The 23,830-nt window shown below is 42.1% G+C and overlaps 3 protein-coding genes across 6 annotated transcripts in view; 2 read left to right on the plus strand and 1 right to left on the minus strand.

The window, feature by feature from the left end:
- Positions 1-340: 340 nt before the first annotated feature.
- On the plus strand, positions 341-3,065 carry mrto4 (MRT4 homolog, ribosome maturation factor). The gene is made up of 8 exons (XM_037252993.1): positions 341-448; positions 630-688; positions 756-859; positions 1,042-1,123; positions 1,219-1,286; positions 1,708-1,859; positions 1,941-2,017; positions 2,142-3,065. Exons 1-8 carry the CDS (start codon positions 421-423, stop codon positions 2,301-2,303), a joined length of 732 nt encoding a protein of 243 aa, XP_037108888.1. The 5' UTR covers positions 341-420; the 3' UTR covers positions 2,304-3,065.
- akr7a3 (aldo-keto reductase family 7, member A3 (aflatoxin aldehyde reductase)) lies at positions 2,361-7,292 on the minus strand. 3 transcript variants are annotated; one of them, XM_037252991.1, is made up of 8 exons: positions 7,162-7,292; positions 5,486-5,609; positions 4,823-5,010; positions 4,633-4,737; positions 4,255-4,351; positions 4,000-4,099; positions 3,683-3,812; positions 2,361-3,602 (listed from the first exon to the last, which is right to left on the minus strand). In XM_037252991.1, the coding sequence occupies exons 1-8, from the start codon at positions 7,222-7,224 to the stop codon at positions 3,441-3,443; spliced, it is 969 nt and encodes a 322-aa protein (XP_037108886.1). In that variant the 5' UTR covers positions 7,225-7,292; the 3' UTR covers positions 2,361-3,440. The 3 variants fall into 3 exon arrangements, with proteins under 3 accessions (XP_037108886.1, XP_037108885.1, XP_037108887.1); XM_037252990.1 differs by lacking the exon at positions 7,162-7,292 and having other exon boundaries at positions 5,486-5,820; XM_037252992.1 differs by lacking the exons at positions 5,486-5,609; positions 7,162-7,292 and adding an exon at positions 5,708-5,814.
- Positions 7,156-23,830, plus strand: part of megf6b (multiple EGF-like-domains 6b) — a 32,138-nt gene continuing 15,463 nt past the window's right edge. The window contains exons 1-5 of one of the 2 annotated variants that reach the window (XM_037252983.1): positions 7,156-7,249; positions 8,791-8,851; positions 9,605-9,739; positions 10,261-10,370; positions 14,323-14,427. In XM_037252983.1, the coding sequence (XP_037108878.1) occupies positions 8,850-8,851; positions 9,605-9,739; positions 10,261-10,370; positions 14,323-14,427 (352 nt within the window). In that variant the 5' untranslated portion in view covers positions 7,156-7,249; positions 8,791-8,849. The remainder of the gene's footprint in view (positions 7,250-8,790; positions 8,852-9,604; positions 9,740-10,260; positions 10,371-14,322; positions 14,428-23,830) is intronic. The other variant, XM_037252984.1, reaches the window with a different exon arrangement.

A 23,830-nucleotide genomic window follows, 5' to 3' on the forward strand; every position in this document is an offset into this window, starting at 1 on the left:
CATCTTCCGAACTGCTCATCCTCACGAGAGTTGCGGGCGTGCTGCAGTATACTTCACTGTACTACATGTACGCTTCCGTGCATGTCCATGCGTGTAGTCGAGCTCCCCCTAGCGTTTCAATGCGATAGTGAAAGCATTTATTTCCTTTTCGCTCAGGCAGACGACGGTATCCCCTTGTTGTATCAGCAACTTAAATGAGAAAAGTAAGTTACATAGTGCCGTTGAATTTACGAGCTCGCTTGGAATAGGAAAACAGAACATACAGAACAAAGTGCTAACTATTGAATCTGCTGCACATTAAAATTCAACATTATATATATTTTTAAATATACATTTTCAGTCAGGCACTTATGGGCAAGCTTCACTTGAGGGAAACATTTGGGGTCCTTTACGTTCACGTGCGCGTCGTGGAAAGCAACCATGCCTAAGTCGAAGAGGGACAAGAAAAGTAAGTACAAAAACATGTTTGTCGTTAAATGTCTAAACTTGTTGTACTGTATTTGCAAGCGGAGCAACTGACGCCTCAGTGTAAATAGAAAGGACTGTCTCATGCTAATCTGCGCTCGTAGTGTAAGTATTGTTGCATTCTTCTCGTTCACTCAAGGACATTCATGTGATTTTTCCCACAGTTTCTTTGACTAAAACAGCTAAGAAGGGACTCGAATCCAAACAGAAACTAATAGAAGAGGTAAAGTATTCAATTACTGTTCTGTAAGTACGCTGCCATCTGATTTGACTTTATGTTGTCCCTCTAGTTACGGAAATGTGTCGACACCTACAAATATTTGTTCATCTTCTCCGTGGCTAACGTGAGGAATAATAAACTGAAAGACATCAGGACAGCCTGGAAACACAGCAGGTAACCAAAATATTTAAATAAATATTTGTGAAGCAGGGGGTTGTAAATGGACAAACTGTGAAATCTCGTTCAACATTTCAATTGCAAATATTCATCCTTATTAAGAAATGAGTCATTCTAATCATTCTAAATTGTTTATTGACATTTTACAAGTTAATTTTTCCCACCCTCTTCCCCCACAGATTCTTTTTTGGAAAAAACAAAGTCATGATAATTGCCATTGGGAAAGGACAAACTGATGAATACAGGGACAATTTATGTCAGGTAGGAATCATCAGTCGAAATAAGAGTCATGGTAACGTTAAAATTGTTGCTTGACAATTCACTATTAGGGTTTCGTCCTTGTGTCATCTTTGCAGGTCAGCAAGCATCTACGAGGCGAAGTGGGAGTACTTTTCACTAATAAAACCAAGGAGGAGGTGCAAGAGTAAGCAAATCGTACAAAAAGTTTTAAAACATTACTACTAGTGCAATGTGCAATACAGTATTCTTAATATTTTTGTCTCTCTCTTTATTATAGGAACATATTTTAAACTTAGATCTAAGTGAGAAAGTATTTGAAAATAATTAAGTGTTCATAGAAAAAAGAATGGAAATAAGTAGTTTTGTAGTATTAGCAGAGAATGCTTGTTTACATTATAATGATTTTAATGCGTATATTTTAAATCTAGCCGTTAATTGTAAAACGGTGTTAATAAATAATTTTTTTTATATATTACTAGTATAGTAAATAAAAGGGACCGCACATTTTAATGTGAATAACACTGTACTAATCAAGGTTGACTGAATTTAATGCCGATTTATAATTTGTGTGGCTGTTTTTTTTTTGTTTTTTTTTTCCCTCACAGGTATTTCAATCATCACAAAGAGATGGATTATGCACGGTCAGGTAATGTGGCTCAGATGGACGTAAATCTGGATGAGGGTCCGTTGGAGCACTTTACGCACTCAATGGAGCCTCAGCTGAGGCAACTGGGCCTCCCCACTGCGCTCAAGAAGGGTACGAATATGCAGCAAATAACACAGACTGACTTTTTATAGATATGTGGATGTATTTAGTTTTTTTATTATTATTTTGTAGGTGTGGTGACACTACTGAAGGACCACACAGTCTGCAAGCATGGCGATATCCTTACCCCTGAACAGGCGCGTATTCTGGTGAGTTGATGACAGAATATGGTACGGTGGTACCGCAACAAACAAGCAAACAAACCTGGCCAAATTACAGATTTCTTTTTTGGTTTATTTTTTTAAACCTGGATTTTTTTTTTTTTGTACACAGAAATTGTTGGGTATTGAGATGGCAGAGTTCCGAGTGACGATCAAATGCATGTGGAGCTCAGAAACAGGCGCGTTTGAGATGTTTGAGAGCGAGGAAGAGCCCAAGCAGGACATCGAGGACAACAAAAGCGAAGAAGACGAGCAGGAGGAGGATGGAGATTGAAAGGAGATTGTGCAGGTTTTTTTTTCTTCATATTTTTTTTTTCTTTTTTTAAATATCATATCAGGATTTCGGAATCATCTGGGCCATAGTGTTGTTTTCATCCACAAAACATGTACACACATACTTCAACTTAACTTTTTAGGTCTGGACTAAAATATTCTCAAAATAAGATTTTTTTTGTTTTTGAGTTATGGTTCGTATTTCAAATGCCAACTACACATTTTTTTAAATTAAAAATCATAAAAATTAAGTGTCTTGGAGACTCTGGGATACCAGCAGTGATATTGCTGTACAGTATTTATGAGTGTTGAAGAACTTTACTTTTAAAACAAGCTGCGCCTAGTACTGATCGTTTTTATTGTAGATTAATTTTTATGGATAACAAAAAACATCATTTTGTTCTTATAAATTGTTAGGTATCGACATGGCATAGTTCTGAGAGACAAGAGCGCGTTTGAGATCTTAGAAGGCGAGGAGGAAGGAAAGTGAAAGATGTACGGGTTTTTTTTGTTTCTTCATCTTGTTTTTATTTGTATACTTCACATCAGGATTTTGAAATAATCTGGACATGTTTTATTGCCATCCCAAAACATGTACTTGCATCTTCTACCTTGACCTTTTAGCTCAGGACTGAAATATGGCACAAAGAAGTACTGGTTTGCACGGAGAAATGCTTCACATTATACACGCCAACTGCACTATCTTTCATTACAAATCAGATGAAATATGAAAATGAAATGTCATCCGTTTTAGAAAACTAAACTGTGTGCTGTACAATTCATTTTACAATTTGCTTAAACTGAAAGGGGGAAGGGAGGAGAACGTGTGAAAAGTCAAATTAGGTTTGATCTGAAAATAAGTGAGAACCATTATAAAGGCCATTTCACATTTATCAAAAAGAAAAAATCTCTCAAAGTCTGCGATATTGGGCTTTAGGGTGGTATTTCTCTTCTTTAAAAGTGAGTTTAATTGAACCGTTTCTAAATTTTAAGTATTCCAGTCCTGCTGATGACACTTAGGACACCTACTACAAAATGTCAACTTAAGTTCACCTGAAAAGCTTGCAGTGCATTTTCTGTCCATTTTCTAAATTTCACCAAAAAGCTCAACCATCCCTAAATCCTAATCCTACATCACCTATCGGAAATATTTCGGACACTCGTGAGCGACCAGGTTCCAAGCGTCCCCGAAGGCCTTCACCACCCTCTCATCCAAAGGCCCTTCTTCCGCAGCGGCCAGATTCTCTCTGAGCTGCTCCACCGTGGACATACCGATGATGACGCCGTCACCAAATTCGCCCTTAAAACGAGTAAGACATGTTACGATAACTCAAATGGTAGTTGTACGCACCTGTAGTGATCCGCGAGTGTCTGCGGCACCTTGAGCTGGGAGTGGTGGTACATCCAGCGCATGGCGGCAGACAACAGAGTGGGCGGCGTTGGCCCGTATGCTACCTCCAAGGCCTTTTGGACCACTTCTATAGCTTGGAAGTGACTCTGCTTCCAGTACCTACACAACATGAAAAATGGTAAGTATTTGTTTTTTTTTTTTACTAACTAGAACAAAGTTTCTCCTCTTCAAGTGGCAACATTTAAGAATCATTAAATCTCTGATCAAATGACAGCAACCTTCAACTAGTAAATGAAAAAACAAAATTGGGTGGGGGCAGAGTAAACAAGAAGCACTTGAAATTTACCTGTCCCTGTAAACTGCAGCCCAATTGTTACCAAAGAATCTCCCTGCTGGCTGAGATGCATCTTGGTCCTCATAGTGATACTTTCCAGTCAGAAGGCCACCTAGTAGAGAGAAACCAAACAACTTCATGATGTCTTGCCAAGTCATTTTCGAGAAAGAAAGTGTTTAATGGGTAAAAAAAAAAAAAATTATAAATTGTAATTGGACTCAAAATGCAAAACGGTAATGTCAGACTCCATTTCAACTAGTAGTATACCTGCGAGTGGGTTGTATGCGTAGAACTTCAACCCAAAGTACCTCAAACAGGGTAGTAACTCTGTCTCGACTTGTCTGGTTGTGGCGTTGTACATCCCCTGTGAAACACAGCACTTTGTTTCTTGGAACTCTTCCTATTCCAGTAGTTTAACACAACATTTGGAAATTCTGTCCAAAAGATCCAGATACCTTTTAACTCATTATCCAACAAAAAGAGTGACAATCATTTCGGTAGCAGAAAAAACACGCACTCTTGTGAACAGAAAAAGTAATAACAGCCGACCAGATTTTTAAAGTTGCATTTTTGTGTACGCATTGTATTTCAATCGATTTGGGGTCAGTATTTAAGCAGAACAAAACCTTTTGCAAATTGAATGACCTGATACACTGTGGGCACAATCCAGTCATTCTGTCTGCACAGGCACACGATTTCAGCCACTTCCCATGATGCATAGTTGGACAGTCCAAACTCCTTGAATTTCCCCTGAGGGAGAAATGTTTAAGATCATTATTAACTGCACAGGGAACTGTCACAATGATTGTTTACTGAATAAAACGTTTTTGTTTGCCTCTTTGTGGAGCTCGTCGCAAGCCCGCAAGGTGTCCACAATTGGATTGACGTGATCGGGCGCGTGAAGGTAGAAGAGGTCCACGGAGTCTGTCTGCAGACGCTTGAGGGAAGTCGCCAGTTGAGAGCGCACACTTTCCGGTTTCAACGTCTTCCCGTCCCACGGGTTTGCCTTGGTGGCAATGCTGACTGCATTTAAAGAAGAAAAAAAAATTCAGTCCTCCGTTTTGTTTGTTTCATGTTGCAGGACTGTAGTTTTGCAACTTATATGTAGTATTAGTTCATCTAGTTTGTGGAAATATCTACAGAAATGCATGCAGTATTTTTAAATTGCAAGTGCTACAGGTTATGTATACAGCAATCACTAAATGGAAATATCGTCATTTTGCAAGTAGAAGTAGCAGTGTGCAGTAAAAATATGTACGTCACTTGCATATTACAACGCGTTTGCAATCAAAACAATGGAAAACTTTGACAAACACAATAAGCTCCATATATTGTATGGATAAATATAAAAAAACAAGTTAATGTGTATTTTAAAATGACTTTTATAGGACTTGTTTCTAGTGTTTGGCACGTCTGCATTCATTTTTGCTACGTTTGGTTGCAGCAGACAAAGAGGAAAGCGCAGAACGAAACAGTCGATCATAGTTTTATACTCGACCTGTTTTGGGGAGGTTCATGCCTCCCATGACGCTCTCCGACTTTCCGTCCATGTACATAAAGGCCGTGTCCAATTGTTTGTGTCCCCGGTCCAGGAACGTCTTGGTCATCTCCAGACTTTGCTCGGCGTCTGCCCGGCCTCCGAAGGCCATGGTGCCGAGCAAAGTAACCGGTCGCGTCGTGGACATGTTCCGCCAAGGCACAAATTTAAATGTAAGCTTACTGCACAGCGCGCTCGCTATAAAATGGGATTTGCGTGGCGAGATGAGTCGCGCTGTTATTACGCACTGCATGGTCGTTTAGTTCAAAGTTCGTATGGCACAGTGTCGTTGAAACAACTAGATGTGCGTAACCCCGCCTCCATTGGAGTCGGCAGATAGCTGTTACACCTTAAAGTCTCACTAGAGGGAGCCAAATATCTTTATTTCAGAACAGTGTTGCCTGGTAGTAGTCTTGATTTGAAATTTTGGCCCAAATGTATTTAATCTAATCTAATAATCTCCAAATATTTCAGTCTCTCTGTTGCAACCTGCTGATGACACTTGGGACACTTACAGAAGGTCCAACTCAAGTTCCCCTGTAAATCTTGTAGTGCATTTTACATCCATTTTCTAAATTTCACCCAAAAGCCCAACATCCCTAACTCCTCATCCTGCGGCACCTAGCGGAAATATTTTGGACACTCGTGAGCGACCAGGTTCCAAGCGTCCCCGAAGGCCTTCACCACCCTCTCATCTAGAGGCCCTTCCTCCGCGGCGGCCAAATTCTCTCTGAGCTCCTCCACCGTGGACATGCCGAGGATGACGCCGTCACCAAATTCGCCCTTAAAACCGGTAAGACATGTTACAATAACTCAAATGGTAGTTGTACGCACCTGTAGTGATCCGTGAGTGTCTGCACACCTTGAGCTGGGAGTGGTGGTACATCCAGCGCATGGCGGCAGACAACAATGTGGGCGGCGTTGACCCGTATGCCACCTCCAAGGCCTTTTGGACCACTTCTATGGCTTGGAAGTGACCCTGCTTCCGGTATCTACACACAACATGAAAAACGATAAGTATTTTATTTTCTTTTTTTCTTTTTTTTACGAACTAGAACAAAGTTTCTCCTCTTAAAGTGGCAACATTTATCAATCATTAAATCTTTCAATTACTTGAAGTTTAAAAGACTTGAAATTTACCTGTCCCTGTAAAGTGCAGCCCAATTGTGACCAAAAAATCTCCCTGGTGGCTGAGATGCATCTTTGTCTTCATAGTGATACTTTCCAGTCAGAAATCCAAACATCAACTCCATGATGTCTTGCCAAGTCATTTTTGAGAAGAAAAATGTTTAATGGGTAAAAAAAAAACAAAAAAAAAATTACAAATTGCAATTGGACTATAAATGCGAAACGGTAATGGCAGACTCGTTTTCAACTGGTAGTATACCTGCGAGTGGGTTGTATGCGTAGAACTTCAACCCAAAGTACCTCAAACAGGGTAGCAACTCTGTCTCGACTTGTCTGGTTATGGCATTGTACATCCCCTGTGAAACGCAGCACTTTGTTTATTGGAACTATTTTACTATTCCAGTAGTTTTAACACAGCATTTGGAAATTCTGTCCAAAAGATGCAGATAACTTCTAACTCATTATCCAACAAAAAAAATAATGACAATCATTTAGGTAGCAGGTTGCTCTGCATCCGCCCGGTCTCCGAAGGCACTGGTGCCGAGCAACGTAACCGGTCGCGTCGTTGACATGTTCCACCAAGGCACAAATTTAAAGGTATGCTTACCGCACAGCGCGCTCGCTATAAAATGGGATTTGCGTGGCAAGATGAGTCGCGCTGCTTGGTCGTTTTGTTCAAAGTTTGCATGTGAGGAACCCCACCTCTATTGGAGTTGGCAGATAGCTGTTACACCTTAAAGTCTCACTAGAGGGAGCCAAATATCTTTATCTCAGCAGTGTTGCCTGCTCGTCGTCTTGACTTGAAATTTTGGCCCAACTGAATTCGTATGGGGCCATCATAAGCTTGGATTAATCATCTCCATTACTTGTGGGGCTACCTGTCATATATAGTGTGCCTTTTGTTTATTTTGCATTGGTGCGAACTCGCTCATTGCACGCTGAGAATCCCCTGTATGACCAAAAAATAAAACCAGCACCTGTTTTGGAAAAGTGGGGACTTTCCATGTTTACATGGATGCAACCTTCGTTGGTATAAATAGCAGAGTCATTAGCTGTCTTGTGTCCTAATTCGAATGTCATGTAGCTAACCGCTGTGTCCTCTGAGGCCTTTCAGCAGTGACCCGCCTCTCTTTGGGGTCACGAGCACACATGTGAGCAATGAAAGCTTTGTTTACAGGAACAGCGGCAGCCGCCGACCTCTTGACCGCACAGTCAGCTGTTTGCCCCCACGCCACAAACTGGCCATTAGAGGACTTTATGGAAGGCTCGAATTACTTCATCTAAGGGTGGCAAAATAATTTTGATAATAATGTCACTTGTTAACTTTTAGGATTTTCCAACTATTGTATATGGTTTAATAATAATTTTGCTATTTTTTATTGATAGCTACGACCGAAGGCTGAGCTATTTGTTAGCAGAGTTGCTGGTGATTAGATAGTTTTATGCTTACCCAATATTGCACATTCCTGTGCGAACTTGGTACACTTTAAACAGTTTTCAAAAACTCACAATACAAATCTGTCATTTTTTAAATAGCCACCAGAAATGGATCTTTGACCCACTTTTTTGTCCTGACCAACTAAGTTGAGAATCACTGATTTATATTTGGTTTAAATATTTTTTGGAGTACTTTTATTTTTGCGTAAGGGTAAACAAACATCAGTTTAAAGAATTAGAAGCTGTTTTACTAACTAAATAAACATGTTGAAGTGTTTGCAGTACATTTTGCGCACTGCACAGCGTGTGCGCGTGGGACACACGCACACGCACATTACCAAGTGAATGGAGGGCGCCTCCTCCACGACTTTTTTTTTTCTCCCCCTCGTGAAACATCTGCAGGGAGCAAGTGTGGATGCGCTTCTGTTTGCTGTCTGGTTTCTGGCACACAGTGTGTCACGCACACAAGCGTGGAAGCTGATCCATGCGCTTATTGGCTACGTCATCATTTGGAATAATTGGCTCATTTCCAGGCAGAACATCACTTCACGTGCCTTTGAACAAAATTTCAAACCGTTATTTTTGGAGCGTTAATTGGTCATTTTTACACTCATGAGCGCGCGTGTGAGCAAATCGCGTGTTTAAAACCAAAAAGAGGAGGAGGATTATGGAGAGTGTGTTTTTATTATTTTTGTTTTTAGAGTTTGTTCAAGGAGCCCATGTCGACCGGTATGGCAACTCCAACAGGCTTCAGCCGTCCATGTAAGTAACCGGTATACTCCATTATTGTGTTTTGCACGATATGCAACAGGTTCCTGTCGGACTAGTGCGTTTGTGCAAACCCACTAGCTGATTATGTTTTAATAACACTAACAAATGTATTCATTAAGCCAATTAAATCTTAAAGTTTATTGATAAATAAATATGTCAGCAAAATACTAAAATGAGCAAAAATGTCATTTTCCTTTGATTTTAATTGGGTATTAATTAGAATTACGTCATTTATGGCCAATAACATGAGACATAATCAAAACAAACATGCACATTTTTTTTTATTAATCTGAAATGACCTGGCATTTGTTTTGGTTTAAAACTAGTAAAAAAAAAGTGCCCCTCAAGCACAAGTTTGCCAAGTCCAAGGGAAGGTTTTAAGCAACATGTATACTGCTTTAAAATCAAATCAAATAAAAAAAAAAACTAAAATATTCGAAAAGGATAAGACCAATTAAAATCTTAGTAATCTGCATGTCATGTCTCACGGTTGTGAGGTTCTGGGTTCAACTTGTGACGTTTGCATATTCTAAGTCCTCCTTACTGGGCTTCGCGGCTATTTTAAAAAGACTTGACTGTCTCACTTTCGACCGCCACCTGTCCTACTTGCTGTGTGCGCTAGGAAAAAAAATGCTGCTAATGAAAGTTGAAGGGGTCACAGCAAGTGTGGTTCATCTCCCACTCAGTGATGGCTTTGTAGTGTACCTTTTGACACCTTAAAAAAATTCCTCCCTTTCCTCGCAGGCCAAATGTTTGCATGGAGCAGGAGATGATGCTGGTCGCCCAGAGGCAGCCGTGCGTGCAGGCTTTCACACGCATGGTCAAAGTGTGGAAGCAAGGCTGCGTGGGACAGTCGTGGTGTTTAGGATATGAGAGGAGGTGAGGAACATCACTTCTTTAATCCTGCCATCATTTCTCCTCCCTTCATCTTTTTCACATGTTTCTTGTTCTCTCACGGACTTGTCCTCTCTAATGACAGCCGTCTTAAATTTAAGTGCAAGGTGTAACCCCCCCCACTACTCCCAGTTCTCCCCCACTCAACCCAACCAGCTATTAAACACAAAAGTCTCCACAGTCAACATTCCACAAAGAGTCCTTATGGTAACACGGTGCCTGAGTCATCCCACGTCAGAGTTTCTCACTCCTTGCTTTGAAGGGCTACAATTACTTGCTGTAAACAAAAGCATGTTGTCACGAGGCTTAATGACCGTGGCGGTGCGGCAATGAGAGGGGTCCCAAAAGTAGAGGGGATCCGACACCATTCTCCAAAGAAGAATCAGACGTGTCTGGGAAATGTGTGGCGAATGAAAGCATTGCGAAAACAACTCTTTATTATTGACTGATTGATAGCAGGTCGATTCTTCACTATTGTGAGTGCTTGTGTTGTTTTCTGCTGACAGGACGGCGTACTACACCGCGTACAGACAAATGTACCGACAGGATCAAAACACTGTCTACAAGTGCTGCTCCGGATGGTCTCAACTCAATGGTGAAGCCGGTTGCGTTTATCGTAAGTACGATGTTCACGTGAAAAATATCCATCTAACGATCATGTAGATGAGTTTTTAGACAATGGTTTGTGCTTAGCCATTTAGCGCTGGGTGAACAACAGTAAAATCAACTCGTGCAGGAACTGCTGGTGACCACAGCTCACGCCCAGACACTCACACATAGACTCATCGCGCCTCTTATTTATGAATTTCATACGTTTCCCTTGAGATGAAGTTGGTGTATCGTAACCCCCACCCTTTGTCTTTTGCTCTTTTTAACTCAACCGCCCTTCTGTATAAACAGTGGGACAAAGTCTACCCGTCAATTCTCTGCCTTGCCTGCCAAACAAGGCGGCACCGCATGTCTTTAAGGAAATTCCACATTGCCAGGGGCAGGGGTGTGAAGTTTAATACTTGACAGTACACTTACTTTTGCCACCCTTTTTCGAAAGCCATTATTGGTCTCTGGCAACAATTATCTGCTTTGTGAAAATATGCCTGGTTCTGTAAATGATCGGAATTTACATTAAATAGGCAATAGCCAATTTTCCGGCCTATTTTCTGTATATACTAAATCTGTTCTGTTTAAACAAGGCTAATGAGCAACTGCTAAAAGCCAAAGCTTGCTATTGTGGGAACGATTGGTACTCCTTAACCAAGTCTGCTGTGTTTTAACAGTCACCAACAAATGATCTTAAAAGACATTCCTGGAGAGTCGGGACTTCCCAGTGTCTCCCTCGTTCGAGTAGACAAGAGGGGGTTATCTTCTCTTTTCGCGGTACAATGGCTGCCCCTCCGAAAGGGCTTTTATCTCCGTAACCAAATATGTTTCAGCGCTTGGAGACGGGATGAACTAATCGTCTCTTTCTCCGAGCCGCTGAACCAGGATAAATGCCAGATTGCCCTGCGATCCTCCCACCATGTTGCGATATTTTCATTTTTTCCGTGTGTGTATATGTGTTACCTCCCAAACAATCAGTGTGAGCTCATTAGGCAGATGACGCGCTGTTATTGAGAGGCAGTTGAGGGGCTGGCTAATCACATTGTAGGTCCAGCACACATAAAGGCTCAGAAGTGGCTGAAGGTCACATAGTAACATCTGTCATTAGCTAGCCATTTTCCTTCTTATCTTTGACCCCATTGTAGTTGCCTAAATGTAGGTTTCGTGGCATAGTGTTACACATCGACCCTGTAGTCCTTTTACTTTGTGACTGAAAAGACACTTTTTCTAAATAAAATCTAATTCGCTAAATCAATAAAAAAATCTTCTTAAAAAAGTGCAGCTTAGGTTTTATAAGAAATGCCTTTTTTATGTTATGAATTGTTCCCCCATTTGACTTTTCCCTCTATTTTTTCCTTTAAGTGCGGCCTAAATTTCAAAACAGATGATTTAGAACTATAAAAACAAATCAATCTGTTAATTTATTTATCAGTCAGTCTGTCTCTTTCTTACTTTTAAAACATTTGAAGGCCACAGTGCAGACCCCCCCGTTCCTCTAAACATCTCCGAGGTGACTCTTGTGTGTTTCCGAAACGACTCCAATTGTCTCGATTGCTGAATGTGCTTCTGACGAAGAGTGAAAAGCACTTGACTTTGAGATGGCGACTTCCTCCACTTGAGAGTTTTAAATGAGCTGCCTCTGCCCGGAGCCACGGACCCGGCATAGCATAAACGGGGTCAACCAGGAGTGGAAGCGAGTGGTTACGTTGTTTGATTGCAACAATAGCTTTGTGGTGGTGATTGGGGAGGGGGTCGGGCAAGAGATCGGGGGGGTCCAGAACAATGGCTCCACCGGTTTGTCCTACTGGTTAAATGCTGAATGGGAACTGGCCTTCCTTTGTGGCAGGAGTGAGCTGGCAGAGGTAGTACATGCGAAACAGGTCGAGTGCTCCGAACAAAGGAAATGGTACGGTGTCTAGCAATGGGTGGTCTTTATGTAAGTATCATAGAACAGTCTGTTGGCACTCGGAGCGACGGCATCGCTCGTAGTTGAACGCAAATAGGCGCCGACCCAAATGCATAGAAATTTGCGTGATTGGAATTTCTGAAAAATAATGAACAGACCCAACTCAACAATAAATACGTGACATATCATGAGTCTGATTAAATGAAGAATATTTGCACTTGAATGTAATGCAGACAATATACAGCCGAGTTACTCGTCAAATCTACATATCCGTATCTTTGTCCTGAATTTTTACAATGAAATTTTAACACTTTGGGTGCCTAAACATTTTTTCGTGTGTATATTCTGGTGAACAGTTATGAACTTGAGACAAAAATGGGCGTGTCTTTAACTTTTGTTAACGTTGGGTCATTTTGACTAAAATATGTCACAGGTATGTTATGAAGACGAGGTCCTTAAAAACCAAACATCCACCTTACCCATTGTACAGTCGGGCTAGAACAGACCAACCGCGGACCACTGAACATCGCCAAGCATGGCCTTGCCCACTTTCGAATCGTCATCGTGCGTTTATCCAAACTGACCATTTATCAGTTTTGTAACTACAGGTTTTTAAAAGCTTCAAAGAAGCACGTTGGCGTTCACATGTAGCGTCACAAAAACTCAAAGTACAGGGTAGATCTCTGGGCACCACTTAAGAGCCCCTTTTCTCTCTTGTCAATTGGCCTCCGAAACTGGCCCCCGCCTGCTGTCCGGACCGCTCTCTGAGGGTTAAACAGATCGGCGGAGCCTAAACAAACACCGGGCTGCCACTGTGACGATGTGGTCATTCCCTTGGTGCGCTGGAAGAGCGACACCTGCTTCAGGCTTTTGGGTTTGCACAGTACGGGTCGCTGCCCCCGCTTTGTCTGCCGGCGCTCTCTGCGGACGCCGCTAATCCTCTCGCAGAAGGTGTCTTTGTAGTGAAGTGCAGATTTGCCCTGTGACGGATGAGAGTGACTTTTATGCCACGTTGAATGCCACATTTAGGCTTTTAATTCAGGGGAGATTAATCAGAATGGGGCCCAAACCGCCCCCCCCCCCCCCCAAAAAGAGCCAGAATAGTTGCAAGTGGGTTTTTGGCATCTACTCTGGCTCGATTCCCACATTCCAAAGATACCCATGGTAAAATAAATGAAGACTAAATTTCCCATAGGTGTGAATGTGAGTGTGAATGGTTGTCTAACTGTAATTTGCGATTGGCTGGAAAGCAGTCAACCTTCAAGCAAGTCAAGTGTGCAGTTCCATGACCGAGTGGTTCACACATCTGCCTCACAGTCAAGCTGTTCGAATCTCAGCTCTGACATGCAGTTAGTATGTTCTCTCTCTGCTTAATAGAGCTTAATGCTAACACATAATGCAAAACACCAAAGACAGGCTAACCAATAGCATCGAATCTTTTGTGTCCGAGCGATGATGACCGTCTCGAGTGTTCAGTCGTTATCTGACGCCTGCTAAAATGCGGATGTTTTGGCTGGCTGGAGCCTTGGCCTCTGTGGAGCCTCGCAAAGTCTGCACTCAATTGCGCTTGTTAGAGACCTCCACGTCATGTCCTCTTCCGATGTGTGGCCATGTGATTCCCCCCCGGCTGACATGAATACCCCTAAAGCCCGGCTGTGAAGACACCTCATCCAACGTGTGTTTTTAATACCCTAAAGCACCGTTTACACTCCCTTTGCAGAGAAACAGATGTCTCTCTAAATCCAAATAGTTAGTTAAGCCTTAATAAGGACATTTTGGATATTTCACGTAGCACCGCTTTTGGAGCTTAGTACACCTGTAGTTCATCTGTTAGCATTACCACTGGGTCAGTGACATTCATCTAAAAGCTCAGCTCATATCTAATCTCCTTGTGGGAAGGCAAGACTTTTTCACGTGGAAGTAACGTGTGAAGATTCTGGAGGAGTCTCCAGGTCCCGCTTTAGTGAGGAGTCAACACGCTGAGGATAAGGCTTTGATAGCAGTGTGTTGTGACATCAGCCAAGTGTTTCACCTACCTTGCTTGTTTTTGTGTTTTGTCACGCAGCTGTGTGCAGCTACGGCGTGTGCTTCAACGGGGGCCAGTGTCGAGAGGGATCAACCCAGCTCTGCCAGTGTCCTGCGGGTTTTAACGGGCCCAGCTGCCAGTATGGTGAGTGGCGTTCCAGAGTTGAAATTCCGATGCACTTTATCTATCACGTGTCTTAAAATTGGGCACGGGCGCAAGTTTTTTCCATCCCACTAATGAGAAGCTGACGGTGAAAGATCAACTCGTGTTGATGATGACAATATGATGAAGTGAGAACATTTTGCAAGCAGAAGGTCACAGGTCCACAGAGGCAATGTTGTGGTGAGAAAAAAAAAAAAAACGTCTTATATCAAAATCAGACAGGGTGCACCTTGTCTTAAATTCCTCACTGTATTATTCACACAGACACAGCAGTATATGAAATATTTCTTAGAACATGTGCAGTTACGTGTTTTATTGGATAATAGTCACAGCCTGGAACTACTCATCTTCACATTCACCACACAGAGATTTATAATCCAGCGAATTACATTTTACAAGCGTCAGTAAGAGACGGGCAAGTCAAAAGTCCTCCGTAAATTAACACACTGGAAAACCAGATGCAAAAAAAAAAGTATGATTTACAATTCGTTGACCTCAAGCTCTAAATTGCAATGCAGAGTCGTTAAATCCAAGTCAACTTGTGACTCGTAGGGGTCGAGTTCGACCCCTGTTGACAATTTCGAGTCTTAACTGAATCTAGCATGCATGTTTGTGACTCAAATCACTCGTGTTTTGATCATGACACTCTGTCAAAATTATAAAGTGATGACATTTTGCATCTTCAGCAGAAGGTCCCAGGTCCACAGTGGCAATATTGTCTTGTGGGAAAGCAAATCCTTCTCTTTCTGGCCCTTCGTTTAGTGCATAGATCAGACACAGACGGTCTTAAATTCCTCACTGTATTGTTCCCACAGACTTAGGAGTACTATTTCGGGGAATTATGTGAGTGGTTGTTCGTGTACATGTTGACCAGTCCAGGTTGTAGGCTCCAGCTCACTCGCGACCCAAATAAGAATAAACAGAAAATAAACTGGATGGATGTCCTCTTTCTCTACTTGAATGGAATTCTTGGCCCCTCAGCATTTTGGCTTCTTGACCAAGAGAGCAAACATTTTATCTACAGAGACCGCATTGTTGCATTTGGGCTGTTAAACTGAAACAGCGGAGGTCTCGGTTGTTTTTATTTCCTGATAGCGCACCACACGACAGGAAATTCCTGCAAATGTCGACAGCGTCCGAGAATGATCCCCCTGCACTCTCGGATCACATTGAGGCGACAAATCCACCTTGCTCTGTTTTCTCAGGAGCTCTGCGGTGCAGCACATGTGTCTTCATGACACCATACCACAAACATTCGCCCCCTCCGCGCTTGTTAAGGCGCTCGTGATCAAGCCAAGGCAATCCGGCAGTGACAGTCCGTTTATGTGATCAGAGCCGTGAGCGGTACCTAAGCCGAGCTGAGTTGCTTCCGATTACTTCACGCTTCATTATCCACGGGAAGGCACGTCCACGATGCTAATGTTTCCTCTTTAATGTGACACAGCATATGGCGAAGGAGTGATATAGAATATGGGTGCTGAATTTATTTCTAGTAAACATGTGCCTGCTATCCATGAACGTTGCGGTTGTAACTCTTCTCCCGCTCTCATTTGAGTTGAGGAGGTGGAGGTATACTTCCCTGACACATGAAGTACTAGTACTAGGCTACACTGTATACTTTTACCATTGGTAGAAACATATTGCCTTAATAGTTTTAGCCACCAAAGACACTATCTTTTATTCCCTTCAGGAAGAAAACGAGTGTAATTTGTCAATTCATTTTGAACTCTGTTGCTAACCAAAACAGCAGCACCTACCGAGAAACTGAAAATGTCTCTCAGATGCGGTCACTCAGCTAAACCTGTCAAATGATGCAGCTATTGTCTATTAAGAGTCGCTGCCTGTCACGCAACGGCGTGTTCTTGTTAAATAATAGCAACAGACGCTGCTCCGGTTATCATTCACTAACCTTTGACAGCTTTTTTTTTGGATGTGGTTTTCCCTTGTTTGCATGCTGTAATTTACGTCTGCTTATGCCATGTGTGCCCATGTGTGTGTGGGGATGGATTAAAATCACATGGGGATGGGTTAAATGCAGAGGACAAATTTCACCACACCCAGGTGTGTGTGTGACGATCATTGGGACTTTAAAAAAAAAAAAAAAAAAAAAAAAAAAAAAAAGTGATGTACAGTGCAGTGGCATAATTACCGCTTTGTGCCTTAAGTCTGTGGTGACACGACGAGAAGGAGTAGGTGGGCTTCTTAAGACTTTTTAAAGGCAGCAAATCCTGCTTCTTTTAAAAGATTAACCGTCTCGTCTCGAAACTTTTCAAACTTAAATCCTTTCAGTCATCTGTAGAGCAGATTGTCTTTAGACCATTTGGCATGACTCACTTTTTTTAAAAATTATTTTGCATCAATTCAAAAGAAGAAGTCATTTAAAATAGTCCCTAAACAGTATGCGACCTGTGGCTCATTAAATCATTTTTTGTCAACAGTTTCCAAAACCTTTAGACTTCAGACTCAAAGACGTAATAGCGCTACAAATCTACCATCGCATTCGAATTGGGAAAGCAAACTAAAAGCGCTTTAAAACATAAAACTGATATATTGTTTCGAATGTTATGGGACATGAATATGAGGCGATGATACCAAAGTTGACAGCAGACATTTACAGTCATGACAGACTACGTAACCCGATACTGTTCTCATAGCTGCGCTTTGAACAGGTTTTTGTTTCTTGATAATGCCATTTATGTCTGTATGAATCACGATTTGGGCCGCTTGCCGGGGTCATTGCGATGCCACAAAACACATTATCTTTCAAGCTTTAGTGAATTTGGGAGTGAATTACCTCCTGACTGTACTTACTTTTATGGCTTCAGATACATGGAATGCCTTTTTTACTGTTGATATCTTACATGAGCTGCTGACTGACATTTTTATTGCAAATGGGGGTACTTTTCCGATTGAGATGTTACGCTGATGATGTTGAGAGAGCATTCCATGAGTATCTCAGAAAGGATTTATGCATTTTTCCTGTTTGTCCTCAAAAGTAATGTATCTGAAAAAAGGATCCTTGGTTCGATTCATGACATTCACTTGAAACGTCAAGAACAGCAAGGCAAAAGAAAACGCAGCGTAAGCATTTTTAAGACCTAACGATTCCAGCTGTCATTACTGTAGTCTAATTTCAGATGTTTTGCTGTTCAACCTGTAATAGACATTCTACTGTGCAATTACTTTAGGGTTCACTAGTGGTCTCTCCTCGGTCAAATTGTTCCTCAACCTGTTGTAACCAGCCCTCCACTCAACAATGCAGACAGACCGACTAGTCCTGTAATGCTCGCCTACTTCTCGCCTAAATGAATCCTCTGTAGCTCAGGCATGTGTTTTTGTGGCCGCCGTGGCCGGAGGCATCGCTCTTTCAAGTCGCCTATCCCAGTCTCTCGAGGGTCGAAGAATCCCTTAAAACATCCACTCGTACCTCAAGGATGAGCTGATTAGATTTCCGGCGGTCAAAGGTGGCTCGTCAAGGTCAGCGTGACCTCACATCTGTCGCGGCCTCGTCGACAAGACGGTTCAGGAACGCCGGGTCAGGATTGTGTGTCTTTTTTTGGTGTGTGATGTCACTTAAGCTGTCATGAGTTCCAAGGGTAATGATGACACATTGCAATTGGGTGGAATAATAAAGTGATGGATTGTGATTGCTTGGATTTAAGTTGCGCCTTTCAAGTGTCATTTGGAAGAGTAGACCAAGCACAAAATGAACTTTTGAAGGAAATGGTGTTAGCGGAAGATAAAAATCCAACAAAAACATTTTGTAAAAGAAATTGCTGGCTTTGATCATTTTGGAGAAGATTGTTGTTTATTTTGTATATTTTATCAGTCTGTCTTAGGTTTGAGAAATCACGCACAAAATAAATTGCACCCAGTTAGAAGATCAGCATTACTTTTTGAGCTCAGTCAAATTTCTGCCATGCACAAATATTTATTTAATCAGTTATTGAATGTTTATGCCCACAATAAGGACCATTAAGGAATGTAATGAGAGCCATGCCCTCCGTAACCCTCTCCATTGTGAAAATAAATCCCCCCCACCCCCAAACTTCTTGAATTGTCTTTACTTGGGATCAAGAAAAACATTTGCGGAACCTTCATGCTGTGCTAGCCTAACACTTGACTGAGGATTAGGAAGAAAATCAAAGCCACATGTGCATCTTCTTCCAATGTCTGATTGTTGCCATTTGTTAAATGCTATTACTCTCCTGTTATGATGAATATCCAGCTCTTAAGTGCGTAGGCGGGATGGCAGCTTATGCATCGAAAATGTTTCCTGTCTTGCATCAAGTGGGAGATACTGTGTGCTTTCATTTTGCTCCTCTACCCAGGATTAATGTGACCATGAAAGTCTTTGTAAACCCCATGAAGCTCTCCAGAACTTTGTCACGTGTGATTGACGAGCCCATCCGCTGCTGAGAGGCCAAAACATCCGTTAGTTTGTCTTATGACAACCGAACTTGACTACAATTTCTATATGTTAGTAAAAAACAACAAAAATGCCGATAACGGAATATTTCCGAAGCATTGTGCCTCATCGGAATGACTTTAACAGGCTCCATCTGAGACATCTGCTGTTTTACTTATCTTGAGTTATGACATTTGGAGTTTCTAATTATAAACACACAAACAGAGGGTGAAAGCCCTGACAAGGTCAGGGTGAGAATTTATGTTGCTAGCTCGTAACTATTCACGTTGGCGAGCGCGATTGTTATAAATCGCGATGTAAATGGACCACTCAGAGTCACTGACCTCTTGTCTGGTTTGGACATTAGGAGCTTTAATCTGCATATTGTTAGCAGGCAGCGCAGCGTGACTGGCAAGGCAGCTGAAAGCAAGCAGATGCACTGTAGGTGCTGAGTCATGCATTTTTGCATTCTTATTTTCCACCTGGTTGCTGCTACTATTTATGTGTTTTTAAGGGAAGGGGTACGCCTCCTATTTTGGGATGTTGAGGTGGGTGTGTGCAGGGCTTTTTTTTTTGGGGGGGGGGGACTAAGGATTTAAAATTTTCACTTCAATGTTTTGTGTCTCCAACCTCACACCCACCGTCCTGTGACGTGAGGCGCTAATGAGAGAGAACCGCTTTGTGCTCTGAGGGTGCGATTTGCCTTTCTACCTGCTGCTACTTCCCGCCGAGCAGCCTAATCTGACATAATTGTGCGCTGGGCTCCCGCTCTGTCTCATTAGCCTCCGTCGGTGATGAAAGGCCGCTCTCGGTCATGCTGCAGGCGTCAAGGCCTTCAAGTTTGTGCAAATCAGACGTGGCAGCGGTTTGCAAAATATCATTATGGTAGAAGTCATCAGCCAGGGCGACTGGAAACATCCATAGCGACATCCAATGTATCGTCTTCTGTTCTCCCGATTAGCGTTTTAAACCAAGCACTTCACCTATCTGCCGTGTTATCCTGGCACGGGAAGGTCGCCACAGGGCAAATCTCTGACGTTTTGCAAGCCACGAAAAGCAGATGCTAATCTGACAGAAATGCGATGAGACAGATTCACGTGTCACAAGTGCTTTTAAACACCCATTGGAATCTCAGTTCTGTCACAGGAGGGGGGCTCTGCTTTACATCCATTGCTCATAGCCATACCTCAAACTATTTGTGACAAAATCAAGAGTGCACTCCACTTCAAGACATCAAAAGCAATCATTTGGCCTTTTCCGCATTTTCTGTAATGATGACTTTACATCTCTGTTAGTGATAAACCACGGCATGCTTCAACTTAAATATAAATTCCGGTGACATTGTTGCCCTTGAACACAAGCCGGTCGTCAACCAAGGACCCCCTTTCGTTGGGCCGTATGAACGACCATAAATCCAATGCATTCCGCATCTTTGATGTGCTGACTTTGCTGATATAAGCAGGAATCAAAGCATCTTAGAACCAAATGTTGTTTGTTTATAATAAGACCATTAAAACGTACATCTCTAAAATAGAGCGGAACAACTGTAAATTTGCGAAGAAAAACACGTGGAGATATGGAGCGAGACTTCGTGTCTCCATGTTTATTCCTTCTATGTAATTTGGACATGACAGTCCGTTTTGTGACTGGCTGCCAAAATGGCCGCAGGCCACTTTCCATCCACCAAAATGGCCGCTGCAGTACATCTCACTCATATAGCCGGTCTACGGCAAATCATTTCTGGATTCCTTCAGCTTGTGTTCTGTGTCCCAGACACTCCAAAAAGCTGCTACAGGGTCAGAGTCAGGAGCAGCAGGTCCCGACAGGTACAGTGTTGATACAGCACGCGCAACATGTCAAAGGGCAACCCCCGCGAGGTCCACAGGCATTTGTTCAACTGCACACATCATGAAATTCTTTCACTTTCACTGACCGTAAAATTGAGCACGAGAAGTCAGGAACCTTTGGGGAATCTTCATTTTTTAAAGGGCATAGTTTGGCGATGTAGTGAAAACACCTCAGACATTTCTAACTTATGTGTGAGATGAAGAAGGTGATGTGAACGTGTGCGTGGAGGATTAAAGGCATCCAGCTGTAGCGGAATTACAGGGGGAGACAACAAAAAAAAAAGACGAGGTAACGACAGCTGCTTGTTAGGAACAGAAACACTTTTGACATGAAAATATCCATTTATGATTCATACACATGCTTGCATGCATACAGCAGTCAGAAGATGACTTTTACTCGAAGAAGACTGAGGGCGGAATCAAAATTGTCCATTGCAGCTAAATGGAGTAAAGGGTAAAATTCTAGTCTCGTCGCATTAAGTGCTTCTCACTGTAACTTAACACCACTCATGTGTTGGGAACAAGAGTTGCACAAATACGACTGTTTTAATTCTCTGCTTATCCCAGTGACCTGATAGCTGAGTGCTTAGTTGGCAAACCTTGTGGAGCTTCAGCACAAATGTCCACATTTCCTGTTCTCCACAACTCCAAATCGAAAAAAAAAAGCCAACTCACCATCTCCACATGTATGCCCTTAGATTATACAAATAATTAAACAATTAACAATTAAATTGTGTCAGCATCCATTTGCACCCATAAAGAATTAAAGACAGCATCAGTTAGGTCTTATAATTATGCATGATAAATACTTTGCTGTCATCAACAACAGTGAAGGGGAAATTCTACTGCGCCCTGCGTGTGTGTTCATGTAGCAGCAGGGGGCAATGTTTAATTAAAGTGTGCTTCTTTCATTGGGACAAAAAAAAAGCGTAGCCAGTAGTTTCCAGTGGCTGCTCTCTTTTATGTCATCAACATCTGCTTTTCCACAAAGGAATTGACATTCATGCACTCCTTATGTGAAGTCTATTTAATTATATATTTATTTTACTTGAGGTCAAACTCCTGAATGCAATGTAAGGAATCGTGTCCGTTCAAATAAACTTTTCTTGGGTTGCTTGCACGGCAGGTCAGACTAGAAGATGTGCTTCCTGAGAGAGAGTCAGTCCAATTCCCAGCTGTAGTTCACGGATGGTTTGCTCCTTAATAGGCACGGGAGATGTGACTTTTTCGTGGCTTGTCTACATATAGTTGGGTCTCTGGAGTGCCTGCCCACCCATCAAGTGTGAAATTTCACAACCGAGATACCTTTGTTGGAAAATGCGATTTTTTCTTTAGGTACTACTTTTACATGTTTTTTAAGTTCAATGAGGATTTTGTCCGGATGAATATGAAGGTGACTGACAACTAGACCCTTGTGACCCTGGAAAATCGATGGATGAGTGCATGTTAGTGTGTAGTCTATGTCAGCCACAACCAACCAACCAACCAACCAACCAACCAACCAACCAACCAACCAACCAACCAACCAACCAACCAACCACAACTGTTTAAAGAGGGTCATTAGTGTGCTTAAGTACGTAATTGCTAAACGTTGACCAAAGCCGTCCACAAACAATTTATTTAAACAGGCAGGATGTTTTAATAATAGTATTAACAGCATTTGTCACTTCGCAAATGTGTATGTATCTTGCCAAAAGGAAATAGTAATCACGCCAAGTCGAAATACAAGACTCGCATCAGATCTTTTCAGATTAGACTCTTAAGAGGAAACTGGTTTGTGGTATCCATGCCCCCCCCCCACACCTCCTTCCCACAGAACGCAGTCCTCATCCCGCATGAATGCTGCAATTTTCCGCCCCGTGGCTCCCGAGATGATATCTGCTATGGAGCTCTTTCTTAGTAACTCGTAGTCAATCGGGATATTAGCGCGATCCTCCCGGGAACAGTGGCTTTGGTCCTTATCGCAGGAAGTCGCACAATGCAGCGCTGGAATGTAAACCCTCTCAGCTTGCAGCTGACTGTGCAGAGGGAGGGGGGGGGGGGTCAGTTTCGTGCAATCAAATCGTTAGACCCAGCTTATTTATTTTTCATTCTTTTCCAGAACACAATGTACAATGTGGTGAAATGCACTTTTTTGTAGCCGTTTCTCAGTCCCGTTTGTTTTGCGTTTCATTACAAAGAAGACACAACATCAGTGAGCACTTACTCCTAATGATGTTTGGGATGTTGTGCTATTCATCCAGAACAATGCTCTGCACCTTCACCCATTTGTATGATAAAGTGAAGCCTTGCTATGGCCCAGAATAGTTCACGTGGTTGACATTCACTAGCCATGATGTCCTCTCACCTTAAGCTGAGCTGCACTGTGATTGCATGAGGCGGTTTCACTTTACCTTTATCTGATATCTTCTGTTTGATATTTCTGCCATCATAATCCATAACTGCTGGACAAAAAGCAAAACAAAGCTCTCGTGTGAACCACCACACCACCAATGATAGAAGTATAACAAAATGCAATTGCTTGTCTCAATTACAAACTGTAACTTTAAATCAAGCTTATATATAGAATTCCCGTGACAGATTTAGTTGGAATCATTGTTTTTTTTTTTAGCTTCCAGATGTCCCAAACTGAAGGCATAATCTCCACTAGCCAGTTGGCGGCTAATTTTGTCTTCATTCTTTTTCTTTTGGCTTTGAGAAAATGTTCAGGCTAATTGGTGGTGAGTGTAAGCTGCCTCTTGATTGACTCCATGCGCTGCAGGATTCAGTTCAAGATCCCCTTTTGATAACGTTTCATCAAATCTACTCATTCAAAAGATTTTTTTTTTGCATTTGCAGGTCTCAATGGATAATGAAGGCTCCTGTCTTTAGTTGTAATTTGCCATGTGCAATGTTGGCGCATGCTTCACTGTCAGCACCTGGATCAAGACCGTTATTATAGGCTGTCTGGAAGGGAAAAGATATGATCTGGTAGACTTGATGACAAGTCTGGCGTGATATTGCTGGGGAGCAAAATGACTGGAAAAAAAAGGGGCTTCTCGTGATTTTTGGAAGGGCACTTTTGCAACGAACTTCACAGAAACAACATTTACAAGTGTCTTATTTCCTTTCGTCTGTAATTTTATGTTAA

This window comes from Syngnathus acus, chromosome 5 (genome assembly GCF_901709675.1).
Source record: "Syngnathus acus chromosome 5, fSynAcu1.2, whole genome shotgun sequence".
NCBI lineage: Eukaryota > Metazoa > Chordata > Actinopteri > Syngnathiformes > Syngnathidae > Syngnathus > Syngnathus acus.